We start from the raw sequence: 24,324 nt of genomic DNA on the forward strand, positions 1-24,324 counted from the left end.
TCATTTACCAGTATGAGACTGTAAGCATTTACTTGCCCAGCCTCAGTTTTCCTTCAATAAAATGGGAATACGGCTGCTCTCAGAGGGTTTTAATGAGGCTTATATGTGGTCATATCAAGAGGCCGTATAGCTTAGTGGTTAAGATCATAGACTCTGGAGCCGGACTACATGGGTTTGAGCCATTGTTATGTGATGTAGGGTAAGTTACTTAACCTCTCTGTGTTTTGAGTCCCTCATCTGTAACGTGGAGATGTTAATAGTACCTGCCTCACAAGGTTATTGTGATGATCAAAGGAGTTAATGTGTGTATGGTAAAGAATCTGCCTGCAATGTGGGAGACCCAGGATTGATCCCTGGGTCAGGAAGATCCCCTGGAGAAGGGCATGGCAACCCCCTCCAGTATTCTTGCCTGGAGAATCCCATGGACAGAGGAGCCTGGTGGGCTACAGTCCATGGATTCGCAAAGAGTCTGACACGACTGAGCAGCTAACACTTTTTCATAGCTGTTAGAAGTACCTGGAACACAGCAAGAGCCATCTAAATCTTTGCCATTATTAGTAATATGATGACGATGATAAAGGGCCCAGTTCTATACCTGGTATGAAGTGGGCATTCAAGAAAGTTTCATTGCCTTTTTGACTTTTTCTCTGGCTCCCGTTGATGCCCATAAATATTGTTTCTGCCACTGCAGTAAGTGCTGGGCAGCCTCATTGCTTGCTGCTAGTGCCTTCCATGGTGGGAGAGGTGGGGGTGTGCGGAACTTCTTAGAATCAAGTAGATGCCTATTAGCTTTGAAGGACCCCTCCTGGTGCTGCCCTTCAGGAGCTAAGCGGTAGCAAGCAATGCATAGAGGTTGAGGGTTCGAACTGTTGCTATGGTTCCCAAGGCCGTTGAGTGAGGCTTCCTGCATCTTTTCTCTACAGACACTTGCGGTGACCTGCTGGTGACCCTGCAGTCCCTGAGCCGCCAGGGCGAGAAGCGGAGCCTCCAGCTCTCCGGCAAGGTCAACTCAATGACTTTCATGTTTGACAATGTGCTGCCCGGAAAATACAAGAGTAAGAACTGAAGGCAGCACTTCCTGTCTTTGTAAACTTTCTGAAAACCCGCTCTCTAGTTGCATCCTAACTATACAGCTGTACTTGTTTAACTCTTGTTTGTCCTTTGACCTTGAGTTTGCATTATTTAGCTTGGGCAGTAATGCAGGAGTTGAGGCTTTCTGAACCAACTGTCACCTCATCAGGATGACCCACACACTTCTTCTCGTGCCATTTTATTTGTAAATTCCTAAAAACAGTGTCACATGATTACACTGACGTGTTCTCCTGCTTAGCAGCTGTGTGAGCCTGGCAGCTTACTTGATCTTCCCAGGACTTGGTTTCCCCTCCTGAAGTAGGAGTCACAAAACCTTTCTGCAGAGTAATGGAATCCGGTTTGTAAAGCCCCGACACAGCGCCTGGGACGGAGAAGGCACTTTTCCTCGCCTTCCTCAAGAAGCTGCCCATTGCCTATATTTTTGCTCTGTCAGAATTCAGCTTGAAGCTGCTGGCTGTAAACAGCTTAGAAAGTAGTAGACTGGTTTTTCAGGCAGATTATGTTGTCTGTTAATGTCAGGTGTTGGCAAACTATGGTCTGAGGGTGACTACCTATTTTAATGAATAAAGTTTTATTGGAACACGGCCACGCCCGTTTGTTGTGTGCCGTCTGTGGCTGCCTGGGTGCTGCAGAGGCAGAGTTGAGTAGTTGAGACCATGTGGCCTGCAGAGGTGACAGTATTTACTTTCTGGCCCCTTACAGAGCAAGTTTGCCAGTGTCTGAATGTCTTACCTATAGCCTGGTCTTGGGCTCAGTTGGATTTCTTTGTTAGTGATTTTAATAGCCATTGGTTTCAGTTTTTTTTTCCTCCTTCAGCAATTAGTTATTCCCAGCATGGCCAGCCCTGTATATATACCTACACACACACGTATTTGTCTGTATGTAGTTACATATAGGGGCTTTCCTGGTGGTTCAGTGGTGATGAATTCACCTGCCAAAGCAGGACACACAGATTTGATCCCTGGGTTGGGAAGATCTCCTGGAGAAGAGCATGACACCCCACTCCAGTATTCTTGCCTGGGGAGTCCCATGGACAGAGGGGCCTGGGGGGCTGCAGCCCGTGGGGTCTCAAAAGAGTCGGACACGACTGAGTGACTCGACAATAAGAGCAGCGTGTGTATAAACTCGCTCCCGCACTTCGTTAGCGCTGTTTTTCTGGGGGTATTCAGGGAGGTGGTGCGCTCTGCCCACCTGGGGGTCCGTGTTGTGTCCTTTGCAGTCAGCATCCTGCATGAAGACTGGTGCTGGAAGAACAAGAGTCTGGAGGTGGAGGTGCTGGAGGACGATGTGCCCACCGTTGAGTTCAGGCAGACGGGCTACATGCTCCGGTGCTCTCTTTCCCACGCCATCACTCTGGTAAGCCGGCTGCTAAGGAGGCCTCATTTGGAAGGACATTCGCCCTATGGAGAGCGAGAAGGACGAGTGTGCCAAGAGGATCGTCAGCATAGTCAAGCCAGATTTCCTTTTCTGCCCCTCAGCTCACCCACCTATTATGGAAACACTGTCAGGAAGCATTTTAAGTCCCTTAGTGGAAAGATGCCTTTATTGGGGAGAGTTCCTTGTCCTGGCTCCACGTTAAAACTAACTTTGACTAGTGATTTAGGAAAGCTGTTGATGTAGTGCAGAGCATGTGGGCTTTTTAGGCCTGGCCAAGTTCGAGTAATGTTTGTGAGCCTCCATTTTCTCTTCTGAATTTGAGATCGTAATACTCACTCCCCAGGGTTGCAGTGAGGTATGAGTAAATCTCTTAGGTATTAGAAGTTTTCCCGTGTACCCTGCTCTTGCTTACGAACAGGTGTGGCTGGGCAGAGCTGGCTGTCCTCTTGCAGCCTCTGTGGCTGGGTTGGGAGTTACCCAGTGGGTTTTAGGAAGGGGAGCATCTGTGTCGCCCTGCGTAGGTCCGTTCCTAAGCGTCGTAAAATCTCCTGACTTCTGGCAGTGGCAGGTGTCATTGTCCGGTCTCAGGGCAAAATGGGGGCAAATGACAATTAAGTGGCTGCTTGTGTTAGACACCAGAGCAGTGAGACTGGTCTCTCTAATGCCAGTTGAGTGCTCGAACCACTCAACTCCCAGTGGTCCCAGGCAGCTTTGTTACAGGAAACAGGTTGATTAATATCCAGTTGAGAACAAGCGAGAGACATTCGGGAAACCACTGCTTGACTTAGACTGAGAACGTACTCCTAGTGACGGCCAGCCCTTCACTGACTCCCACCTCACCCCCTACCCCTCTCCCTCTCATTTACTGGGCCCTGGCACACCAGCTGCCTCCAGTTCCACACCAAGCTCGGTCCCTTCCCTGGGCCTTTGCACATATTCTTCTCTGCCTGAAATGCTGCGTCTTCTCCACAGCTGAGCGTAGTTGTTTTTCTCATTATTCAGGTTGAAGCCCCAGTGTTACCTGCTCGGGGTGGGGCCTGTCTTGAGGCCAAGCTGAACAAGCCTCTGCGGTGGGCGCTGTCTCCTGCTCCCTGTTTATTTCCCGCTAAGCTCAATGACTTCCTAGCTGAAATATACTGACTTCTCTACTGACTGCATGGATTTTCTGCCTTCCCATATCAGAATGTAAACCATGCTGAAAACAAGAGCCATGGCAGCAAACAGGGCCTAGCCTAGGGTCTGCTGCATAGCAGGTGCTCAGTAAATGTTAGTTGATTGAATGAAAAAGATCATGCTTCTGTTGGAAGTTTTGGAAGACTTTTAATTTCCCCCTGGCATCCAGCTGTTCAAATGATTAATGTGCAAAACAGGTGACTGCTTCAGAAACAGAAATCTTATTCATCATCTGGGTGTCTCCATCTTCCCTGGTAAGGCATTGTATTGACTTTGCTTCCTTAGGAATTTTACCAGGATGGGAATGGACCTGAGAACGTGGGGATTTATAACCTCTCCAAAGGAGTCAACCGATTCTGCCTGTCCAAGCCCGGTGAGTCTGGAAGGATTGATGTCCTCTGAGTGAGGGAAATGGAGAGGCTCTCGAGGGTGTTTTCAGAGGTGTTTTTCCCCATCTTGGTTCAGTTTGCATCAAGCTATCAATTTTGGTTGTGGGTAATGCCTCTGGAGGGAGCAGCATTTTTACCCAGAGAATTAGAGCTGGGGGTTGGCACACGTTCCCAGGCTCTTGAGTTTGAGTTGGGTCCGGACCACAGGGCCCTTTCACTTCTAAAAATTGAACACCATCAGCCCATGACCTCTCCTGGTGAGTGATCACTCCCACCTTGCTTAAAATCATTCAGTGGCTTCTTTCTCTCTTTGTTAATCACTTTATTGAGATGCAATTTGCAGACCATAAAATTCACCCACTTAAAATGTACAATGCAGTGATTTTTAGTAAATATACCTAGCCATACAACCATATAATCCAGTTCAGAACATTTTCATTGTTCCAGTGATTCCTTCCTACATGTTTACAGTTCATCTCTATTCCCAGCTTTTGGCAGCCACTAATCTATTTTCTGTCTTTATGAATTTGCCTTGTTTGGACACTTCATATAGTGAGATCTCACTATACTGTTATTTTTTAGGCTCCTTTCACTTAGCATAATGTTTTTGAAGTTCATTCAGGTCATAGCAGATATTAATAATTTGTTCCTTTTTATTGGTGAACAGAATTCCATAACATGGATGTATCACAGTTTTTGTATCCATTCACCAGTTGGTGGGTATTTGAATTGTTTCCAGTTTGGGGCTATTATGAATAATGTTACTGTGAACATTTGTGTACAGGTTTTGTGTGGACATCTGTTGGGGAGATACCTAGGAATGGAATCAAATGATAATTTTATGCTTAATTTTTTAAGAAACTGCCAAAATATTTTCTGAAAAAGCTGTATTTGCCATTTGATATTCCCACCAGCTATGTCTGAGGGTTTCAGTTTTTCTACCTCTTTACCATTATTTGTTACTATCTTTTTGATTTGTAGCACTCTGGTGGTTCTAAAGTAGTTTTATTTTGTGTTTTCCTAAGGAATAATTTGGGACTTCTGTTGGTTTCAAGATAAAGTACAGTAACCTCCATTTACCCACAGTTTCACATCCCACAGTTTCAGTTACCTCTGGTCAACTGCAGTTCAAAAATATTAAATGGGAAATTCCAGAAATAAACAGTTTATACCTTTTAAATTGCATGCCTTCTGAGTAGCATAGTGAAGTCTCTGACTGTCTTGCTCCTGTCCGGCCCTTTAGCACATCTGCATATGTGTTACTCACCTGTTAGTGTAGATAAAAACTTAGTACGTAGAGGATTTGGTACTATCTGTGATTTCAGGCATCCCCTGGGGGTCTTCCCACGTGTACACCATGGATAGGGCACAGTCATGTACAAAACGCTTAATCAGACCTTGAGCTCCTGTGTAACCTAGCTCTACCTGTCACTCTGTTCCAGTCACTGTGTTCTGTGTTTTAGTTAGGATGCCTTTGGCTGCAAGTAGCAAAATCTGTATGACATCCCCCAACAAGTGGGGTTAATTTGGTTTATTGACAAAGACTAGCGGCAGTACTTCTCTGGTGGTGCAGTGGTTAAGATTCTGCCCTTCCAATGCAGGGGACATGGGTTTGATCCCTGTTTGGGGAACTAAGATCCCGCGTGCCATACAGTACGACTGAAAAATGAAAACAAAACAAAGCCTAACAGCTCAGGCGTGGGTACAGATGGTAGGTGTTAGGGTTGGTGTCTTTGTGATTCTTTTAGCCCTTTCCCTTGGGTGTTTTTTTTTTTTTTTAATAAACTATGCTCTTAATTCTTTTTTTTTTTTAATTTTTAAAAAGTGTATTCTGTGCTTGGTCTTTGTTGCTGTGTGGGCTGTTCTTTAGTTGCAGTGAGCAGGCTTCTCACTGTGGTGGTTTCTCTTGTTGCTGAGCACGGGCTCTTGGGCCCACAGGCTTCAGTAATTGCAGCTCCTGGGCCCTAAAGCGCTAGCTCAATGGTTGTGGTACGGTGACTAAACAACAGCAGAATGGGCTTAGTTGCTCCGTGGCAGGTGGAATCTTCCTGGACCAGAGTTCAAACCCTTGTCTCCTGCCTTGGCAGGTGGATTCTTTACCTCTGAGCCACTGGGGAAACCCCCACTCGTGGTTTTTTGTTTTTTTTTTGCCTTGTTTTCAAGGTGCCAACTGTTGCTCCAGAAAACTTATGTTTAGGGCAAGAAGGTGAGAGGAGGGGTGGGCAAACATTTTCCATGCCACATCCTCCAGGAAACTTCCCTTATGTCTTATCATCCAGAACCGTGTCTCATGGCCACTTCTAGCTGCAAGGGAGCCTGGGGCAGCTGGATTTGCTGCTGGAGGCTGGGTTGCTTTCACCCTGAACGTAAGCGGGAGCTGGTTTGAAGGCAGGAAGGCAGCTGTTAGGGGGGCGGCCAGCAAGCCTGTGGTTCAGGTGTGTGCTCTGCCTCAGTGCCCGCCACCCCCACCCCGCTCCCCCTTCACCTGGCCCTGCCGACCCGCCTGTCATTTCTTGGTTCTGATGTTCCTCCCCAGGGAGGCTAGTGCCCCAGTGTCGCTGGGAGCTCTGCTGCCTCATGCCGCGAGGCCCGGGTCCTCCCCGGACCGCACCCATCACACCTGGTGGCTGTAGAACTCCTCTCTCTCTCTCTCTGTAGATGGCAGATCCCGTGAAGGCAGGGACTCTGTGTGTTCCCCACCCTGTGTCAACACTTGGCTCAATACCTGACCTGAGTATTGGCCTGTCAACATTTGTCAAATGAAAGAACAAAGAAAATGAAGAAACCTAATAATTTTTTTTTAGGTAACTGCACTGAGGCTTGATCAGTGTGATGAGAACCGCAGAGGTGAATTGAACGAATTTCATGTTGGGTTAGGCAGATGGCCAGAATACTGGTGAAAGATCATTTGGGAGAATCCACTGTTACACTCGGTTCCTTCCTGAAACTGTATTCTTCTGGTAAACGACATCATATGTCCTTAATTTGAGTGTTAGCCTGATGAGCTCATGGCGTGGAAGTGTTTTCTGTAGTTATTTCTTGGTTTTTCTGGGACTTTTCTGCCCCATGTACCTTTTAGGAATATTTATAGGACGGAGTCCAGACTGTGACAGTCTTTTGGATCTTTAACAGAATCTGTTAAGTAGGAAATTCTCAGTCTGAATCACAGTACAAACGTACTTCCTGTTCTTCCTGGTGCATGTGTGTTAGCTTGGTCTGCGCAGGCTAAATTACTGTGAGCTGTTAAATGATGGAAAATGAAAATCCCGACCTGGTGAGCAGACCTTTGAGTGGGTGGGTCATTGGTAAGAAGCTGTCCGTAGGCAGTGGAAAAGGCATTTCTGATCTGGTATGTGATATGTTAGGAAGGAGAGGCACTGCCTTGGGATTCCAGATGTTGGAATTGCTCAGTGGAATAGATGCTCTTCTCTGAAAATGACTTTTGATTTCCTGGCTTCAGGTGTGTACAAGGTGACCCCTCGCTCCTGCCACCGGTTCGAGCAAGCGTTCTACACCTATGACACGTAAGCCGGGTGCTGACCACTCTTGTGGTGTCTGTGGAGGGGAGTGAGCGTGGATCTCTGCGACAGTTATTTCTGAGAACAAGAGGATATTTTGCATGTTTTCTGGAAGCAGTAAGGTTAGGCAGTGAAAAGATTTTGTAGATAAGGATTTTAAGACACTTGGGTAAATTACCGAGGAAGTGAAGATAGAGCTCTTCCCCAAGAATTCTGTAAACCCAGGACGGAAGGCTGTGGTTTTGATCTGGCTTGAATGTAACATCTGTTGAATCTTCCAGCCTCACTGATAGGAATTTCTCAAGCTCAAGTCTACCATTTTCCTGTTTTTACAAATGCTTGTGGGTTTCAATGGGAATTAGAGACGTAAAGTTTGGAAATGGAGAATCCATTTACCCTTAAAGACACTTGTATGTATTTCAGAAGTTTTTTCATGCCAAGCTAAGAGCAGTTTCACATAGTATATTTCAGGGTCAGGAAGGTCGCCTATAAAGGCATTGTTTGTGATCCTTTGAGGCTGTCGAGGCGATGTTATGGTGTTTTCTTTCCACCTCTCTGATTTACAGGTCTTCACCCAGTATCTTGACATTGACAGCCATTCGCCACCACGTCCTTGGAACGATCACCACTGACAAAATGATGGATGTGACCGTGACAATCAAGTAAGGCTGGTGCTCCATGGTGGGCCGAGCGTGGGAGGGTGGGGGGCCAGGCCATCTTCTCTCAGAGCTGCTCTGAAAACTATTTTTGATTTGTTATCTCTAGGTATACATACAAATGGCCTTCCCTCTTATATGACATGGCCGTAAATTCACAACAGCTCTCCTTTCATTTTATGATTCAGGAATTAACCGTGGATGAGGGAGAGCTTCCTGACAGCTCGTTCCAGTGCCTTAAATTTCTGCTTGAACTCTTTACATTTCCTGTCTCTGCTAAGGGAAAAAAAAAAAAATCTCTGGTTTGTTCACTGTATTTCAAGTGTTTTAGCAGATTCAAAAAAATTTGCCCATTTTTCTTTAGACCCTTTCTTGAAGGCTTGGGAAATAGAGATGACACCTTAGGTGAGAAGGGTCGTGAGAGAAAGTGGATGAAAGGCGCTCCCTCGCTGAGGGTCGGGTTTGCGTGCCTGTCACCTCTGAGAGGAATTTTTGCCCTGTGGTGGCTGCATCTGACACCCTAATTTTCTCAAGAAACGAAAGAGTTTTAACAGTATGACTGCCTTTGTCAAAGAGAATGGATATCTGAGTAACTTTGTTCCAATTTACCTTATTTGAAGTTGTCTTTCCAGCCACGTCTCCGTTTCTCCGTACACCTCCTGTTCACCCATCCATCTGTGAAGAAAATATTTATGGAGAAAACTCAGTGTTGTGTTAAGGCTCTGGGCGCAGGCAGCAGCCCCTGCCCTTGCGGAACGTACAGTCTCACGAGGGAGGCAGCTAGTAGTCCGGAGCTATAACATTGCAGCTGCGTTAAGTGCTTTGCACAGAACAGGCTTCCCTGGTAGCTTAGTTGGTAAAGAATCCGTCTGCAGTGCAGGAGACCCTGGTTTGATTCCTGGGTTGGGAAGATCTGCTGGAGAAAGGATAGGCTACCCACTCCAGTATTCTTGCGCTTCCCTTGTGGCTTAGTTGGTAAGGAATCCGCCTGCAATACGGGAGACCTGGGTTTGATTCCTGGGTTGGGAAGGTGCCCTGGAGAAGGGAACAGTCACCCACTCCAGTATTCTGGCCTGGAGAATTCCATGGACTGTGAAGTCCATGGGGTTGCAAAGAGTTGCACATGACTGAGTGACTTTCACTTTTTGGCTTCCCTGATATCTCAGTTGGTAAAGAATCTGCCTGCAGTGCAGGAGACCCTGGTTCGATTCTGGGTTAGGAAGATGCCCTGGAGGAAGGAGAAGCTACCCACTCCAGTATTCTAGCCTGGAGAATTCCCTGGACTGTACAGTTCATGGGGTCGCAAAGAGTTGACACGACTGAGCGACTTTCACTTAAGTGCTTTGAATTTTTCCTTGTTGGGGGGATTGGAGTCCATGCAAGAGAGGTAAGCTGCTGGGGTCAGCCCACGTTAAGGGTTTTAGCTTTGTCCCTGGATACTCTGACATAGTTAAAGTAGATGGATCATGCTTTTTGTTTGAAGAAAGTCCCCCTGGGTGCTGAGTAGAGAACAGATACAAGAGGCCCAGGAGTGGAAGCTGCTCAAGGCAGAGGGCAGAGAGTCCTGTAGGAGACCAGGCGAGGGGATGGGGGTTCGTCCAGACGGTGGCGGTGGGTGGAGAGAGGTGGACAGATAGGAGAGTCATCGGGCTGGCTGAGCGGTGAGACATGGCAGCAGGCTGACCACGTGGGCTCGGGGAGGGAAGAATATCGGGGGCAGCTGTTGGTCTCTGACTTAATTAATGGGGTTCATATTCACCAGGGTGACCAGGTGGTGCCGGAGCAACACCTTTAAGTATTTTCCCGCCTGGAAAGTATGAATTATTGGTATGACTAGGAATTCATATTTTTACCAGTAGCGAGTTCATGTTATAGTGTTTTTGGTCTTCTTTATTTTTGTAACCTCAGAAGAGATTTTGTTTTGTTGGTTTGTGCTGAGAGTTGCATGAAATGCAGCTGGACGTGGCCAGGGGCGGGGTCCTTATGGGGATCTTGTACTTCCCAGATCCAACACTGGGCTCCTGGTGGTCGCCCTCCACAGACCTCCTCCTTAGCCTTCCCTGTTTCATATATGGCAGCTCCATCTTTCTCGTTTGTCCTTGACAAAATCTTTTTTTTTCTTGCATCGCATACCTAGCCGATCCACCTGCAAATCCTGGGCTCTACAATCCATGGGAGTTGGTTCCAAGATCCCCTGTGGTTACCAGAATCTGCAGATGATTGAGTCCCTTATAAAGCAGAGTCCCTTTGCATATAACCTACGCACATCCTCCCCTGTGCTTTAAATATACTTTAAATCATCTCTGGGTTACTTACACTATCCAATACAATGTAAATGCTATGTAAATAGTTGTAAATACAATGTAAATGCTATGTAAATAGTTACCAGCATGTGGCAAATTCAAGTTCTGCTTTTTGGAACTTTCTGGAATTCCGCCCCCCCCAAACATTTTCCATCTGATTGGTTGAATCCTCAGATGTGGAACCTGTGGAAATGGAGGGCTGACTGTACATCTGCCATCCGTTCCTTTCTTCGCACTTGGCCTCTCTACTTGGGTTTAGCCCACTGTTGTCTCTTGCCAGTTTTGTTGCTATAGCTTCCTGTCTGACCTCTGTGTTTTGGCTGTTGCTTCATAATAGTGTTGTTCATGTAGAATCAGAGTGATCTTAGTAGAGACCCTGTCATCTCTTTAAAACTCCACCCAGCCTGGGTCCAGCCAAGGTTTGCAAAGCCTTTGTCTGACCCCTGATCTGACTCTACCTGGGTCCCTCTGTCCCGCTTCCCGGTCTCCTTGCTGTCCCTGGAGCATGGCCAGGGAGCTGCCTCCACGGCTCTGAGACTTTCTCACCTCTTCCCTGGGGCCTCCTCACCCAGAGCCTGTGGCTTGCTCTCTTCCTTCCTTCAAGTCGGCTTGGTGTCACCTGATCAGAAAGGCCTTTGCTCAGTCGCTCAGTTGTATCTGACTCTTTGTGACCCCATGGACTGTAGCCCACCAGGCTCCTCTGTCCATGGAATTTTCCAGGCAAGAATACTGGAGTGGGTTGCCATTCCTTCTCTGAGAAAGGCCTGAGTCTCTAATAGAATATAGTCCCCCTCCTCCATCCCTGCCCCCCCAGCTCTCTCGTCTTTCCACACTGCTTTATTTTTCTTTGCTGCACTTATCATCTCACATCATTTTTCTGTTGGTCGTCTGCCTCTTCCCACAAATGTGGATTCCACAGATTGGGGGATGTTGTCTGTTACAGTCTCCCTAGCCCCTGATTCTCTTGCAGAGCACATTCTCAGTAAAGATGGAAAGAAAGACGGAAGATGGTAGTGTGGAAGGGACTCCACGTCCTCAGGAAGTTGACAATTTCCTTCAAATCATAGTCAGTGATACTTGATCCCAGCCCAGATCTCCCACATGCTTCCACGTGGCGAAAAAGTTCAGTTTCCTGTTGTTGTTTTTTTTTTAAACTGTTTATCCCAAACAGGAAAAGACTGTGCCACAGTTGGTGGCCTTATGAGGTGCTTGGCTTTTTTTTTTTTTAACTGATGGATCTCTGCTTGCAGAAGGGTCTGATTTCCACCGGCCTCAGGGGTCCCTGACTCCGTATTCTGGGCTGCTCCTTTCTTCCAGGTCTTCCATTGACAGCGAGCCCGCCCTGGTCCTCGGCCCCCTGAAGTCCGTGCAGGAGCTGCGGAGGGAGCAGCAGCTGGCCGAGATTGAGAGCCGCAGGCAAGAGCGGGAGAAGAGCGGCGGAGAGGCCGGCAGCGAGGGGAGGACCAAGCCCCCTGTGCAGGAGATGGTGGACGAATTGCAGGGCCCTTTCTCCTACGACTTTTCCTACTGGGCCCGGTAAGCACCCATGGTGGGCTTTCCCTGCAGGATCCCTCTGTTCGGATGTCCTTCCTTCTGGGGGGACAGGCCAGCCACATTGAAGTGTCTTCATTATTTTAGGTCCGGAGAGAAAATCACTGTCACTCCTTCATCTAAAGAGCTGCTCTTTTATCCTCCTTCCATGGAAGCCACCGTCAGTGGAGGTAAATGTCAGCTCAGCTAGCCGACGACACACCTTCACAACTGTTCTTTTCCCTGCCTTTAGGATTGTGTTCTGTGCTGTTTTATAGTGAAACCATCTTCGTAAGGCATCTTCAGTCCCTGTTGGCGCATAGATGTTACTATTTGATGAGTGAGTGAATGAGTGAGAGGTCTAAATCAGTAAACGTAACTCTCACTGTTAGAATTGGGGATCTTTTTGGAAAAGGACTTGCTTTTCCTTGTTGTTATCAGGTTGACACCAGAAGGCAGATGAAAAGCAACAGCATCCGTTGTCGAAACCTCTGAAATGTCTTCATGTATCTGAACTGTTCGTGATGTTTGTTTTGGGCTGGGGTGATGGAAGGGTCTTTTGGGGATGAGATAACCAGGAGCTGGTGGAATGTTTAGGCAGCTTTTGTCAGCATTGCGGGTTCAGTAAACCCTGATCATTTGTGTGTTTGGAAGGAGAGTGTTGAAGGGCATGGCTGTCCAGCGGGCGGCCTGTCTGGGGCCGCCTTCCAGGCTGGGTCCTCTGAGGTCTGGCCGCACAGGCTCTGACCTGCGGTACTGGCTTCTGTCCTCACTTGTGGTCAGTGAGGGCTGAGGAACAGGAGCTGGGGAAAGCCAGCTTTGTCGGCTCTTCCCACTAACATTCCTGACAGTTTAACAGGGCCGTTCATAAATGTTGAGTGCTTGTATGTTGACCACTTTTAGTTCCTGAGGATTCTGAGATAGTCAAAAGCCTCACTGGAGTTAGCTTCGGATATCTCAGTTTTAGGCCCTTCTTTAATGGGAAGCCCCACTCTCTTCCTCTGTTTGTCTCTTTCCTGTGTAGAAAGCTGCCCAGGGAAGCTGATCGAGATCCAAGGGAAAGCAGGCTTGTTTCTAGAAGGCCAAATCCACCCAGAGTTGGAAGGAGTCGAGATCGTCATCAGTGAAAAGGGGGCAAGTTCACCCCTGATCACGGTCTTTACTGACGACAAAGGTGCCTATAGGTAAGCCGGTGACCAAGAACCAGTTGGTTGGGACCAGTCGGGGAGCGCATGCTGAGTCTAGCTCAGACCATAAAGAATCCACCTGCAATACAGGAGACGTGGGTTCGATCCCTGGGTTGGGAAGATCCGCTGGAGGAGGGCATGGCAACCCACTCTTGCCTGGAGAATCCCATGACCAAAGGAGCCTGGCGGGCTACAGTTGATGGGGTCGCAAAGAGTCAGAACACAGCTGAGCAACTAACACTTCCACATTTTCAGTCGGGAAGCCCAGGAAAGAAGCTGGGGAGCCAGGTTTCCTGGGGCAGGTGATGCTTCCTCTAGGATTTGGAGCAAGGCATCACCAGCGTTTCTTTCTTTTATTCAGTGTTGGGCCCTTGCACAGTGACCTGGAGTACACCGTGTCCTCGCAGAAGGAGGGCTATGTTTTGACTGCAGTGGAAGGAACCATAGGCGACTTTAAGGCTTATGCCTTGGCAGGCGTGAGCTTTGAGGTAACACCGTGTGCTTTTAAAAAGCAGTTTTATGGAGTATAACAACCATACAATAAAGTGCACGGAAAGTGCATAATCTGACAGTTTGGACACGTGACAGCAGCCGTGAAAATACCACCACAGTCAGAACAGTGGGCACATCTGTCCCCTCAGTGTTTCCCCGCACCCTCGGCAGCCCCTCTCTCCTGGCCCTCTCCACCTCTCTGACCTGCCTTCTGTCACTATAGATCAGTTTAGTTCTTAGAATTTTATATAATGGAATTATTCAGGCTACACTCTTTTTACTCTGCCTTCTTTCGCTTGTAATTTTGGAGATCTGTCGACTTCAGCTTGTGTGCATACCGTCTGGGAAGCATCTTAAGCTTTCATCCTTGACTCTGTTCTCTGTCAAAGGACACAGAATGTTCCTAGAGTGGAGTTGATGTCTTTCTCTCTTCCCTCCCTCCTTCTTGGGGAGAAGCATGCTGTGTGATGGCCAGAGTGAGTCTGGAGACCCTTGAGGATGAATGTTGTCAACATCGAGGCCAAAAGAGGAGAAACATCCCATCACCTAATAAATTAAAATTCTGCATTGCAGAATGCCTTTTAAAACAAATGGAACGATAGTCCAACTGAAGAGAAATATCTGTTCCATAAATAACAACCCCAGTTTACAAGGGTCTCCTAAAACCAATAAGAAAAAGACAAGCCAACAGAGAAAAGGCGAATCAAGGACATGAAAGGCCATTCACAGAAGTCATCCAGGTCACTCATAAACACACAGGAAACTTGACTTTGATAGTGACTGGGCAAACGCAAAGGAAGTTACCATCAAAACACTGGGTTTGGGGTTATAGTTGTAATAATGAAGACAGCATCCATTTTTTTGGCAAGCTTGTGTTTTCCCATGCATAGGTAATTAGGAGCTGGAAATGTTTACAGCCACTCTGGAGTTCAGTTCAGGGGTTTCTTTCTGGATTTCAAGTGCACACATCCACGAAGTCATTTCTACTCCTAGGAATTGACTGTTTGGAAAAAGAAAAACTTAATTGTGCAAAGACTTGCACGCTTGGGGACTGTCACATCATCCCTCTTTCCCATCACAGAGCTCGGAAACCGGCCCGCGCGCTGGGGTGTACCAGCTGCTGCTTTGGAGTGAGATGCAGCTCCTCTAAAACAGCGAGGCCAATGGGTGGGGACTGGTGGACGAAGGCAGCGGGGAGAACAGCTGAGGCCAGAGAAAGCGATAGTTATAGGACTGAACGGTTCGGGGGCCCTCCTCCACCCCACCCCCACCTAGTCACTTATGAAATCCATCAGCAGTAGATTTGTGTGGGCACAGAGAGTTCTGGAAGGCTGCACAGCAGACTGTTTATGCTGGTTACCCTGGGGGAGGAGAGGAGCCCTTCTGACCTCCCCCGCGGGCCTCAGAGAATGACAATAAAAGAAAAACTAGCCGCTGAGAATGACTTCTTGACACCTTCGCGGTTTGTGTGAGTTAACCCTGCTCTGGGGTTCCTTTCTTACCCCCAGATAAAAGCCGAAGACGACCAGCCCCTCCCTGGGGTCCTCTTATCCCTCAGCGGTGGTGTGTTCCGTTCCAACCTCCTGACTCAGGACAACGGTATCCTGACCTTCTCAAACCTGGTAAGGTGTCCACTACTGCACCGCCTGCCCGGCTGCCCCGCGAGCGCGCGAGGACGCGGCGGCTGTGACTTGTGTATTACTTGACAACGTGAGAACAGAAAACCATTGTGGACTGCCTCCCGTTTCTTCGGGGACCAGCTGTAATTAAGGATGGCTCTCACTAGACCCTAATGCTGCTGATGCATGTTCCCTTCCGCACAGACGTCTTGTTTCTGGTCACCCACTTGTCACTGAGACAATGTAATTAATTACCCTGGCCCCAGCGGCTCCTGTCTTAGGTGTCCCTTTGTTTTACCACAGGATCTCGTTGTTTATAATGCCAAGTCTTTTTCAGGGGGTGAGCTTGTGTTTCTTCTGCAAAGCACGCTCCCTGTGGTGGGTGGACAGCACCCATTTTCCACTGAGGATGTAGTCTGAGGCCCTGAATGGTGGGCGCATCAGTTGGTCATCTTGTCAACCCTGGGAATAAAGTGACCATTCCCCGGATGTCGCCATCAGGCAGTGAGGTGCAGCCGAAAGATCCCAGATGGGATTTGAAGCACGCCCACCTTCGAATCTTCCCTCTGCTACTTACTTGCTGTGTTGTCTCAGGCTAGTTACTTGACCTCGCTGAGCTTCAGTTGCTTCATTCATAAAATTCAAGTATGATTTCTACCTTGCAGAGGTACTATAGGCGCGCAGTAATAACAGCTGCTGTTAGAATGACAATTGGTGTCACTGTAATGATTTACCGTAGAGCTAGTTACCATTTCTGTGTATCTGGGAAGCCCTGGGGCTCTTGGGGCCTCATTCCGGCCTCATTCCTGCATGACTTGAGCTGCTCCCTCTAATGCCACCCCTCGACTTGCAGCAGAGGCTCAGCGCGTGTGTGTGTCTTGGCAGAGCCCTGGCCAGTACTACTTCAAGCCCATGATGAAGGAATTCCGGTTTGAGCCGTCCTCGCAGATGATTGAGGTGCAAGAGGGGCAGAACCTGAAGATCACCATCACGGGCTACCGCACGGCCTACAGGTGGGCTGCCCCTCTCCTCTCCCCCGGCCTGGGCCGTGGGATCACTCATACACTCTTCTCTCAGAACCCATCCCAGTCTTCAGGTTGATTCTGTTTGGAAGACAAGAGCCATGAGACACGAGTCCACAGGTTTCTGACTGCCACCTTTTCTCCTAATATCTCCCACGAATGATTTAGTCACAAAGTTCCTCTTCTGAAATTGGCCCGTGAGAACCTACTGAGTTCCTGAAAGTTTTTATTTTTTAAAAACGTTTGAAACATGAGTTAGATTTTGGAAAGGAGGAAATGCATTCACTTGAGCAAAACTTGGAAATGTTGAAAAGGAGATATTCAGTGTGGAGTTTCCCTTCTCTCCTGGCCTCCCAGCCACCTAGGTGTTCCAGCGTTTCTGAGTACATACAGAGATGGTTTATTCACATAAGTATTTGTAATTATAGACACACACATATGTATAGAAGCACTTCAAGGTTGATTAATCAGAAGGAACAGGTTTAGAAAAATGGACCATTTTCAATTGAATATAAAAATAGAATGAAAGGGGAAGTGATTTATTTTCATTTTATTGGATGCTTCATTATTTAAAATAAAGTTTTAACAAAAAATACAATAAAGCAGAATGAAAGAAAGTTTAGCCTTTTTAAATTATGATTTTCTGGAGCATCACTTAAAATGTGTGAGAAGAGAAATTGATGATAGGAATGGCCTGAGCCCTCTGGCAGGAAGGCTCAACTTGCAGGTGACACAGCTAGAAGTGAGTTGTCTGGGTCATTTGGGGTACAGTCCTCCACTGAGCTATTTTGCACTGTAAATTGTTGGTAAATGCTGGGCGCTGTCCCTGGAATCTTGTGTGTGCATCAGAAAGCCCTGAGAATGCCGTGTTCTGTTTCTTCTCTCGTCTCTCTAGTTGCTATGGTACAGTTTCTTCCTTAAACGGAGAACCAGAACAGGGTGTTGCCGTGGAAGCAGTGGGCCAGAGCGACTGCAGTATTTATGGAGAAGACACCGTGACGGATGAGGAAGGGAAGTTCAGGTTACGTGGATTGTTGGTGAGCCTTTGGATGTGTTTCGTTGGTGGAGTTTTTCATACTGCGTTCAGCGGTGTCTGGGTTCAGTGGTGCCCCCGAGACAGCTAGGAATGAGGGCAAGAGGGTTGGGAGGGGGCATAGGGCTCTCAAACTTCCCAATCCCTATCTTAACTGACATACTCAACGCTTATGTAGCTGACATACTGGGTTTCGGTTTTATGGCAAAATACAGGTAGAAAACCATGGGTTTGGTGCATCTTTTGCCTAGAACAGGTGGTCTAGCTTAGGCCAGCCTCTCAAATCAGATACCTGTGGGGCTCAAAGACAAGTGTGAAAGGTTGGAGTGGACTGGGTGCCCGTCGGGAGCAGTGTAGACTGTGGACCCATGAGGTCGTGGCCCATGAGAAGGGGCAACCGCCACGCAGCTCCAGCTCTTCGTAGCCACGTGGGAAGACAACCCAGGGTTGCCGGATGATGAGAGTTTGTAAAAGAGAAGTCAGAAATTCACATTTCCATGTGACAACTCCTGATTTTTAGGTATTAACCACTAATTTTTAAAAAATAGGGGCTTCCCTGGTAGCTCAGCTAGTAAAGAATCTGTCCACATGCTGGAGACTGGGGTTTGATCCCTGGGTCAGGAAGATCCCCTGGAGAAGGGAACGGCTACCGACTCCAGTATTCGTGCCTGGAAAATTCCATGGACAGACAGGAGCCATGCAACCTTGGGGTCGCAAAGAGTTGGACACAGCTGAGCAACTAACACTTTACTGGGACAGTGCTGTCCTTTCCCAAAGTTAAGAAGATCATGTCCCGTGTCCAGCCGTCCTCACTCACTGATACTGGGAAGTCAGGGCAGGAGGTTGCTTGGTCAGCAAGGAGCGTTCAAGCCAAAGGAGGAAGGCAGACTTGGGGGTGTCTCCTGGGGTCGTGCTGAGGACTGGAGAATGTCTGTTCTCATGGGCCAGCTGGGTGGGCTTTCTTTGGGGTCCGGCCAGCCTTACTGCGATGCTCCCTTTTCTACCTCCTCTGTCTTCAGTGAGGCCCTGCCCGCTCCAGGGAGCACTGATGTTAATTCATTAGCACTTGCAGTGTGTGTGGAGTCGTCCCCTTGTGGCCGCTGACCCCTTCCATGGAAAAGGCCTCGGACGCTGGAGGAATAGACTTGGACGCGGAGCGTGCTGTCACGCTGCCATCGGGACATGTTCCCAGGGCCCCAGGGCACTCTCCTTTCCCCCAGGCCTGCTTCCCTTCCGTGGCAGTGGTTCCAGAGAGAACAGGGTGGAGTGGCCGCGTGGATGTCCCCTGCCCCCAGGCTGACTGCAGCCAGGACCCCAGGAGAGGCGACAGGTCCTTAGATCCAGGTCTCTTGTCGCATGTGTCCTTGCAGATGCAGACTTTGACACTGCGTCCTTAGTGGCCTTCCTGCCTGGGTTTGAACCCTGCCTCTGCCATTTCTTAGCTGTGTGAGTTCAGGCAGGTGTCCCATGCCTTCTGTGTCCATTTCATCATCTGTAAAGCGCGGATGAGGATCACGGCTGCCTTACAGGTTGGCTGTCAGTGTGAAGTGAGTTAATTAATACACACGGAGCGTGCCTGGCACACTGACTCCACAGGTGGCTAGAAGCGAGGACGGACCACTCCTTTCCCGAGGTGGTCCTCACCTGAACTGCCGGCTTGGGTGATTGTGGGCAGCTTTCCTCGGTCCGAGTCACAGCAGAAGGTAGGCCTGGGGGGCGTGTGTGCCCCTCGGTCTGCCTTCCTCTTGGGTGGACCCAGTGTTCCTGGCTCATCTCCCTCTTACGGTTGCAAGAATTCAGATGCTGCATCACCGTGGTGATTCCCCCTTGGAGTCTTCCTGGCCCGTACATATTTTTCTTTTTTAAAAATTGGGGTATAGGTGCATTACAATGTTGTGTTAGTTTCTGCTCTACAACAGCGTGAATCAGCTCTATGTATACATATGTCTCCTCCTCCCTCTTGAGCCTCCCTCCCACCCCCACCCCACCCCCATCCCACCCCTCTAGGTCATCGCGGAGCCCTGAACTGAGGTCCCTGCCCTATACAGCCATTTCCCATTAGCGACCCGTCTTACACATGAAGTGTATATGTGCCAGACATGTGTTTCTAAACTCACCAACTTAACACATTTTATTTAACTAAACCAAATATAGTTTCCTTCTCCACCTTGATAGATTCATGTTTTAATTAATGCTCCCTCACACCCTCCTCCTCGTAATAGGTGTTAATTCATTAGCGCTTTAATGCTGTGTGGAGCAGCCACACCTGCCAGGCCTTCCATGTGCCCGGCCTCAGATGCTGGAGGAATGACTAGCCTTAAGATGGTTCTCATCAAAGGCTTGGGCTTGCGTTTGTCAGGCTCCTAGGGGACACCAGGCTGGAGAGCTCTGGTTGAAGATTTCCTCAGGATTTTGCCCTCTAGGAGAATGCATTTCTGCAGTTGATCTTTCTGGGCAGTGTATTTGGTGAGGCATTTGGGCGAGAAGCTGCCTGAATCTTGCTGCCAGAGGCTGAAGGTGAACCGCTGAGCCAGCGGCCAGGAGCGAGGAGCTGGGTGGTTGGGGTGGGCTCCTGCCCTGCTGGGAGTGGGGGGCAGTGCCCGCAGTCCCCATCTCCAGCAGGGCTGTCTCTCCTTTTTTTCACACCTTGCTACGATTTTCCGAGGTGCAAATAGCTGTTGCTAATAGCTGTTTTGAACAAACCCAGTGCTGCCAGTCCTCACTGAGCTATAAAGTGAATTAATTCGCCTATTGGTGATCATAAATTTGAATTTCCTCGGTTTTTAAAAAAATATTAGCTTTACTGTCTGTGTTAAGGTTCTGTGTGCTCATTAGAAGATAGTTCAAAGCAATATACTGAAAAGGACAAAAATTTGAAAAGGGAAGAAGGAGATCACCCTTACACTCCCCCCAGAAGGACTCATGGTTAACATAGAGGGAATGTTGTTTAAGTTGCTGCTCTGCTCACACAGAGAAGGTCACAGTGCATGTGATTTTAGGAAACCATGATGTGTTGTCCTCGCTAATGTGCAGATCAGCAGTTACAGTCTCAGGGTTGTCCCCTCTTGGATACACACAGTCACCTTTGAACTCGGCCCCCGGCTCTAGATGTTCATTCATTCGTCATCAGATTTGGTGTGCAGTTGGTGATCAGAAGTTGGTTATTTTAGAAGTTCTTTAAACCCTGCTAGTGTCAGTGATCCTCATCTTTTGGGGAAAGATGAAGATCTTTTCTTTTTATAAATGTGTAAGAAAAAAAAGTTCAGAAATTGACAAATGGTGGGTTCATTTAGACTGTTAAAGCCTTTCGTAAAGCTGAATTTTATCTGACATGCAACCTTCTGAGAAGTTTTCCTTTGAACTCATATATCTTTCTCTGTCAGAGTTGTCACTCGCCCACCCTGCAGTATGTGAAACAAACAAAAAGCTTTGTTTCTTGAAGGCAGTTTGTTTTTGTTGCTTGTTTGGTCATTGAACTATATCCTACTCTGTTGTGACCCCATGGACTGTAGCCGACCAGGCTCTCTTGTCCATGGGATTTCCCAGGAAGGAATACTGGGGTTGGTTGCCATTTCCTTCTTCAGGACATCTTCCCTACCCAGGGATCGAACCCATGTCTCCTGCACTGTCAGGCGGATTCTTTACCACTGAGCCACCAGGGAAGCCCTCTGAGGCAGTTTACTTTCCCCTATTGGAAATTGTCATAATGTGCTGGCTTAGAACAAAATGCTTTACAGCGGTCTGCTAAAAAATGATCTGAGTAAACAATGTATATCCTTCATGTGTGCCATGTCAACAAAAAAAAGTTTTTTAGAATAGTGAATTTTGTTTGGGTAAACCTCACATGTCCCTATACATTTGAGGAATAGAATAAAATGTATAAACAAGAAATCTGTTGTAAAAAAGGAAAAATCTCAAATCCCACTTCCCAGAAATAATACCCCTTTGAGAGTGCCATTCCAGACACCACTCGGTACATACATACAGGTGGAGGGGAGGGAGGGACAGCAAAAAAGAATAATTTTATCTTATTTATTAAGCAAGAATAAGCCTATCTTATTTGGAATTTTGAAATAAGAAACTACATTTAATTTTCCTTGGGTAGAAGAAGCCGAATACAGTTTGAAGGAATTGTAAAACTTCAGAAAAAGATTTCTACATCAGGTTGCTTTTTCAAGGCACTCTTAAGAAGGATGATAGGCCTGGGAACCAAGGTGGGACAGAAACTCGTCCACCGGATGGGGGCCTGCAGGCAGAGCAGGCTCCAGCCAGGTCTCATGTGATAAGCCCTTTTCCAGATAAGTGACTCCTGCATTTGTTTGCAGCCGGGCTGTGTGTACCACGTTCAGCTCAAGGCAGAAGGCAATGACCACATCGAACGAGCCCTCCCCCACCACCGGGTCATTGTGGTAAGACATGGAATTCTTCAGCAGAATCACTGCATGATTGCATCTCTGATCAAAAATCCTTCAGCATTCCTCTGGCTGGCTGCCTTTCATCTGGGGGAGGGGGGGGACTTTACATCCTAATTAAGGGTCCTCTCAGAATAGTGTCATCTTTACAAGCAGCGTCTTCTGTGGGCTTTTAATGAACAGCAGCGCTGTCTTGCATCCAGAGCAGAAATGTGAGCTGTTGTTTCCCCACTTCCCCTGCTAGCTCTGATCATTATTCTACAAGTTGAGGATCTTAAGGCTTAAATAGCATTTTAGATCAAGGGAGGGTAATAAAGGGAACATGGCTTCATCAGTGACAGGGCCACTGACGTTTCTTATCTTCAGGTGACCTTGTTCTTCCCACCAAGGAGAGTCTTGATCTTTAAGCTCATAACTCAGCTAACTGATCCCTAAAGAGGCAGCCCTCCAGGTCACAGGAAGTGTCCCTGGCATCATTTTCAGTGAAGGTTTTTCCCGTGGAATAAGTCTCATTTGCTAGACCAAAGGATTTGGGGCCAGACAAGAAGCCTTTGGTGGCTTTATTAGGTGGCATTAGGGATAAAAATTACTATGGGTCCAGAGGCTGGTGGGTCATTCAGGATTTTTGGCCTAGACAGTGAGTTTTCTTGATGTCTTTATGGCATTTGGCATTTTAAGTGGTTGTGATGGCTGCATCTTATTTTATATTTTTCTGCCACTGGGGATTCAGATCACGATCCCAGGCAGTCATGTGGACGATGGCCCCACAGATGAAAAGGTGACTAATGGGGGCACATGCCCACCCCAGGGGGTATGGGGGAGCTGGGGCTTGACTCCTGCCAATTCCTGCCAGGCAAGAACATCCTCGTCTTTTTTCAAGAGGTGCTGGGAAATCTAGCTCTTTTAGTATGAAATTTCTTTTTGAAAATATTGATAAGTTATTAAAACCTAAGGAAAAAAGTACTGTGTTTGTCAAACAGCATGTCCATGGCCAGGTGTCGCCTGTCTCCTCTCAGTTTGGGACCTTAGACTCAGGCTGCTCCAACAGCAAGCTTTGCTCCCTGAATGCGAAGGGAAGTCACTGGGAAATAAAGCTCTGGGGACGTCACCTGCCGGAGCAGAGGCCCTCCTCTTCCAGCTTCCTTGGCCCCAGCTTGCTTTCTCTCTTCCCAGGTCGGGAATAATGACATCGATGATGTGAACATCATAGTTTTCCGGCAGATAAATCAATTCGACTTAAGTGGAAATGTGATCACTTCCTCTGAGTATCTTCCTACATTATGGGTAAGGCCAGCTGTTGATGGTTAACGTGGTCTGTTCTTTCTGGCTTCGAGACAAGAGGGAGCAGGATATCCAGGCCTGTCTAGCACTTGCTTTAGCTGAGGATTGAGGTTGAGATTAAGAATCTTCAGTCCCAGCATGTATCTGGTGGAATGACTGCTGATTGCTGGAGAAAAACACGGTCTGGTTTCAGATGACAGTTTTGCCAGCCTTGTGTATCTTTAAAAGTATCACAGTAGAAACCTCAGTGTGATCTGGGGTCTAAAGCAGAGAGATGGTTTTAGGGCAAAGCACCTGGTCACTTTCTAAATTCTCTGCAAGGTGTGGTGGCAGGCAGTGAGTTCAGAGTCAGACGGTGGTGGGAACAGGCAGCGAACCTGGGCTGGAGTGGAAGAAAGGCCACCAACAGAACACTAAAGTGCTTCTGGAAGCAGCCAGGAACCTGGTGCAAAATGGGAATGTGTTTGGAGTTTAAGGAACAGTGTGGGGTTGAGGTGACAGTACATGGTGGAGGGCACGCCAAGTAAACAAGGCTGGCGGTGATGACATTAGGTGACCAGGCTCTCTGGGTCTCCATGGGGACAACAGTGATGCCCGTTTGGGAGTCAGGGTTGGTGACGATGTACGTGAAGTGCCTGCCCCACGCCTAGCATGTTACAGATATGTTAGAAGCTGTTCTCTTTAATGTTACCACTACACTAACAGGTTTTTACTATTTTGAGCATTAACATAAGTTGTCAGAATCTTAAATTTTAAAATTTTAACATTGTGACAACTGTCACATCACTGGTGCCTCAGATGCGTTAGGAACGGCCTGTCGGGGGAGGATGGTTGCCCTTCCAAAGATCTGTGTTTCCGGAGTTCCTCTCCTCCAAGAGATAAGCCATCACACGCTGTCGAAAATGTGGTGTTTATCACGCTGGAGTTTTAAAGGCACTCCCTGCTTTGCCTCTGCTCTCCAGGTGAAGCTTTACAAAAGCGACAACCTCGACAACCCGATCCAGACGGTGTCCCTGGGCCAGTCGCTCTTCTTCCACTTCCCGCCCCTGCTCAGGGATGGCCAGGTGAGCCCGCTCCGCTCTGCGCTGCCTTTGCTGGAATGACTCCCCTCTTCCGCTGAAGGAACTCAGTTTCCCCACTTTCCCCTCATGCCACCTTGCTGACACAGTTGAATCAGAGGAGGTGGGGCTCTCTAGGGATTTTTTTGTTTCCAGAATTAGCTCTTTTTCTGTTATAAAAA

The 24,324-nt window shown here is 47.9% G+C and overlaps 1 protein-coding gene and 1 non-coding gene across 2 annotated transcripts in view; both read left to right on the top strand.

Moving 5' to 3' along the window:
- The window catches only part of LOC136160563 (BOS complex subunit NOMO1), a 54,731-nt gene that overhangs the window by 25,602 nt on the left and 4,805 nt on the right, over window positions 1–24,324 (top strand). The window contains exons 14-28 of the mRNA XM_065924409.1: window positions 924–1,055; window positions 2,312–2,448; window positions 3,928–4,015; window positions 7,492–7,555; window positions 8,116–8,211; window positions 11,826–12,044; window positions 12,147–12,229; window positions 13,063–13,222; window positions 13,587–13,713; window positions 15,226–15,339; window positions 16,222–16,349; window positions 17,254–17,395; window positions 21,717–21,800; window positions 22,977–23,087; window positions 24,047–24,148. Of these exons, the coding sequence (XP_065780481.1) occupies window positions 924–1,055; window positions 2,312–2,448; window positions 3,928–4,015; window positions 7,492–7,555; window positions 8,116–8,211; window positions 11,826–12,044; window positions 12,147–12,229; window positions 13,063–13,222; window positions 13,587–13,713; window positions 15,226–15,339; window positions 16,222–16,349; window positions 17,254–17,395; window positions 21,717–21,800; window positions 22,977–23,087; window positions 24,047–24,148 (1,787 nt within the window). The remainder of the gene's footprint in view (window positions 1–923; window positions 1,056–2,311; window positions 2,449–3,927; window positions 4,016–7,491; window positions 7,556–8,115; window positions 8,212–11,825; window positions 12,045–12,146; window positions 12,230–13,062; window positions 13,223–13,586; window positions 13,714–15,225; window positions 15,340–16,221; window positions 16,350–17,253; window positions 17,396–21,716; window positions 21,801–22,976; window positions 23,088–24,046; window positions 24,149–24,324) is intronic.
- On the top strand, window positions 9,357–9,428 carry TRNAC-GCA (transfer RNA cysteine (anticodon GCA)). Its single transcript has one exon. It is a non-coding gene; the product is annotated as a tRNA-Cys (tRNA).

This window comes from Muntiacus reevesi, chromosome 2 (assembly GCF_963930625.1).
Source record: "Muntiacus reevesi chromosome 2, mMunRee1.1, whole genome shotgun sequence".
Taxonomy (NCBI): domain Eukaryota; kingdom Metazoa; phylum Chordata; class Mammalia; order Artiodactyla; family Cervidae; genus Muntiacus; species Muntiacus reevesi.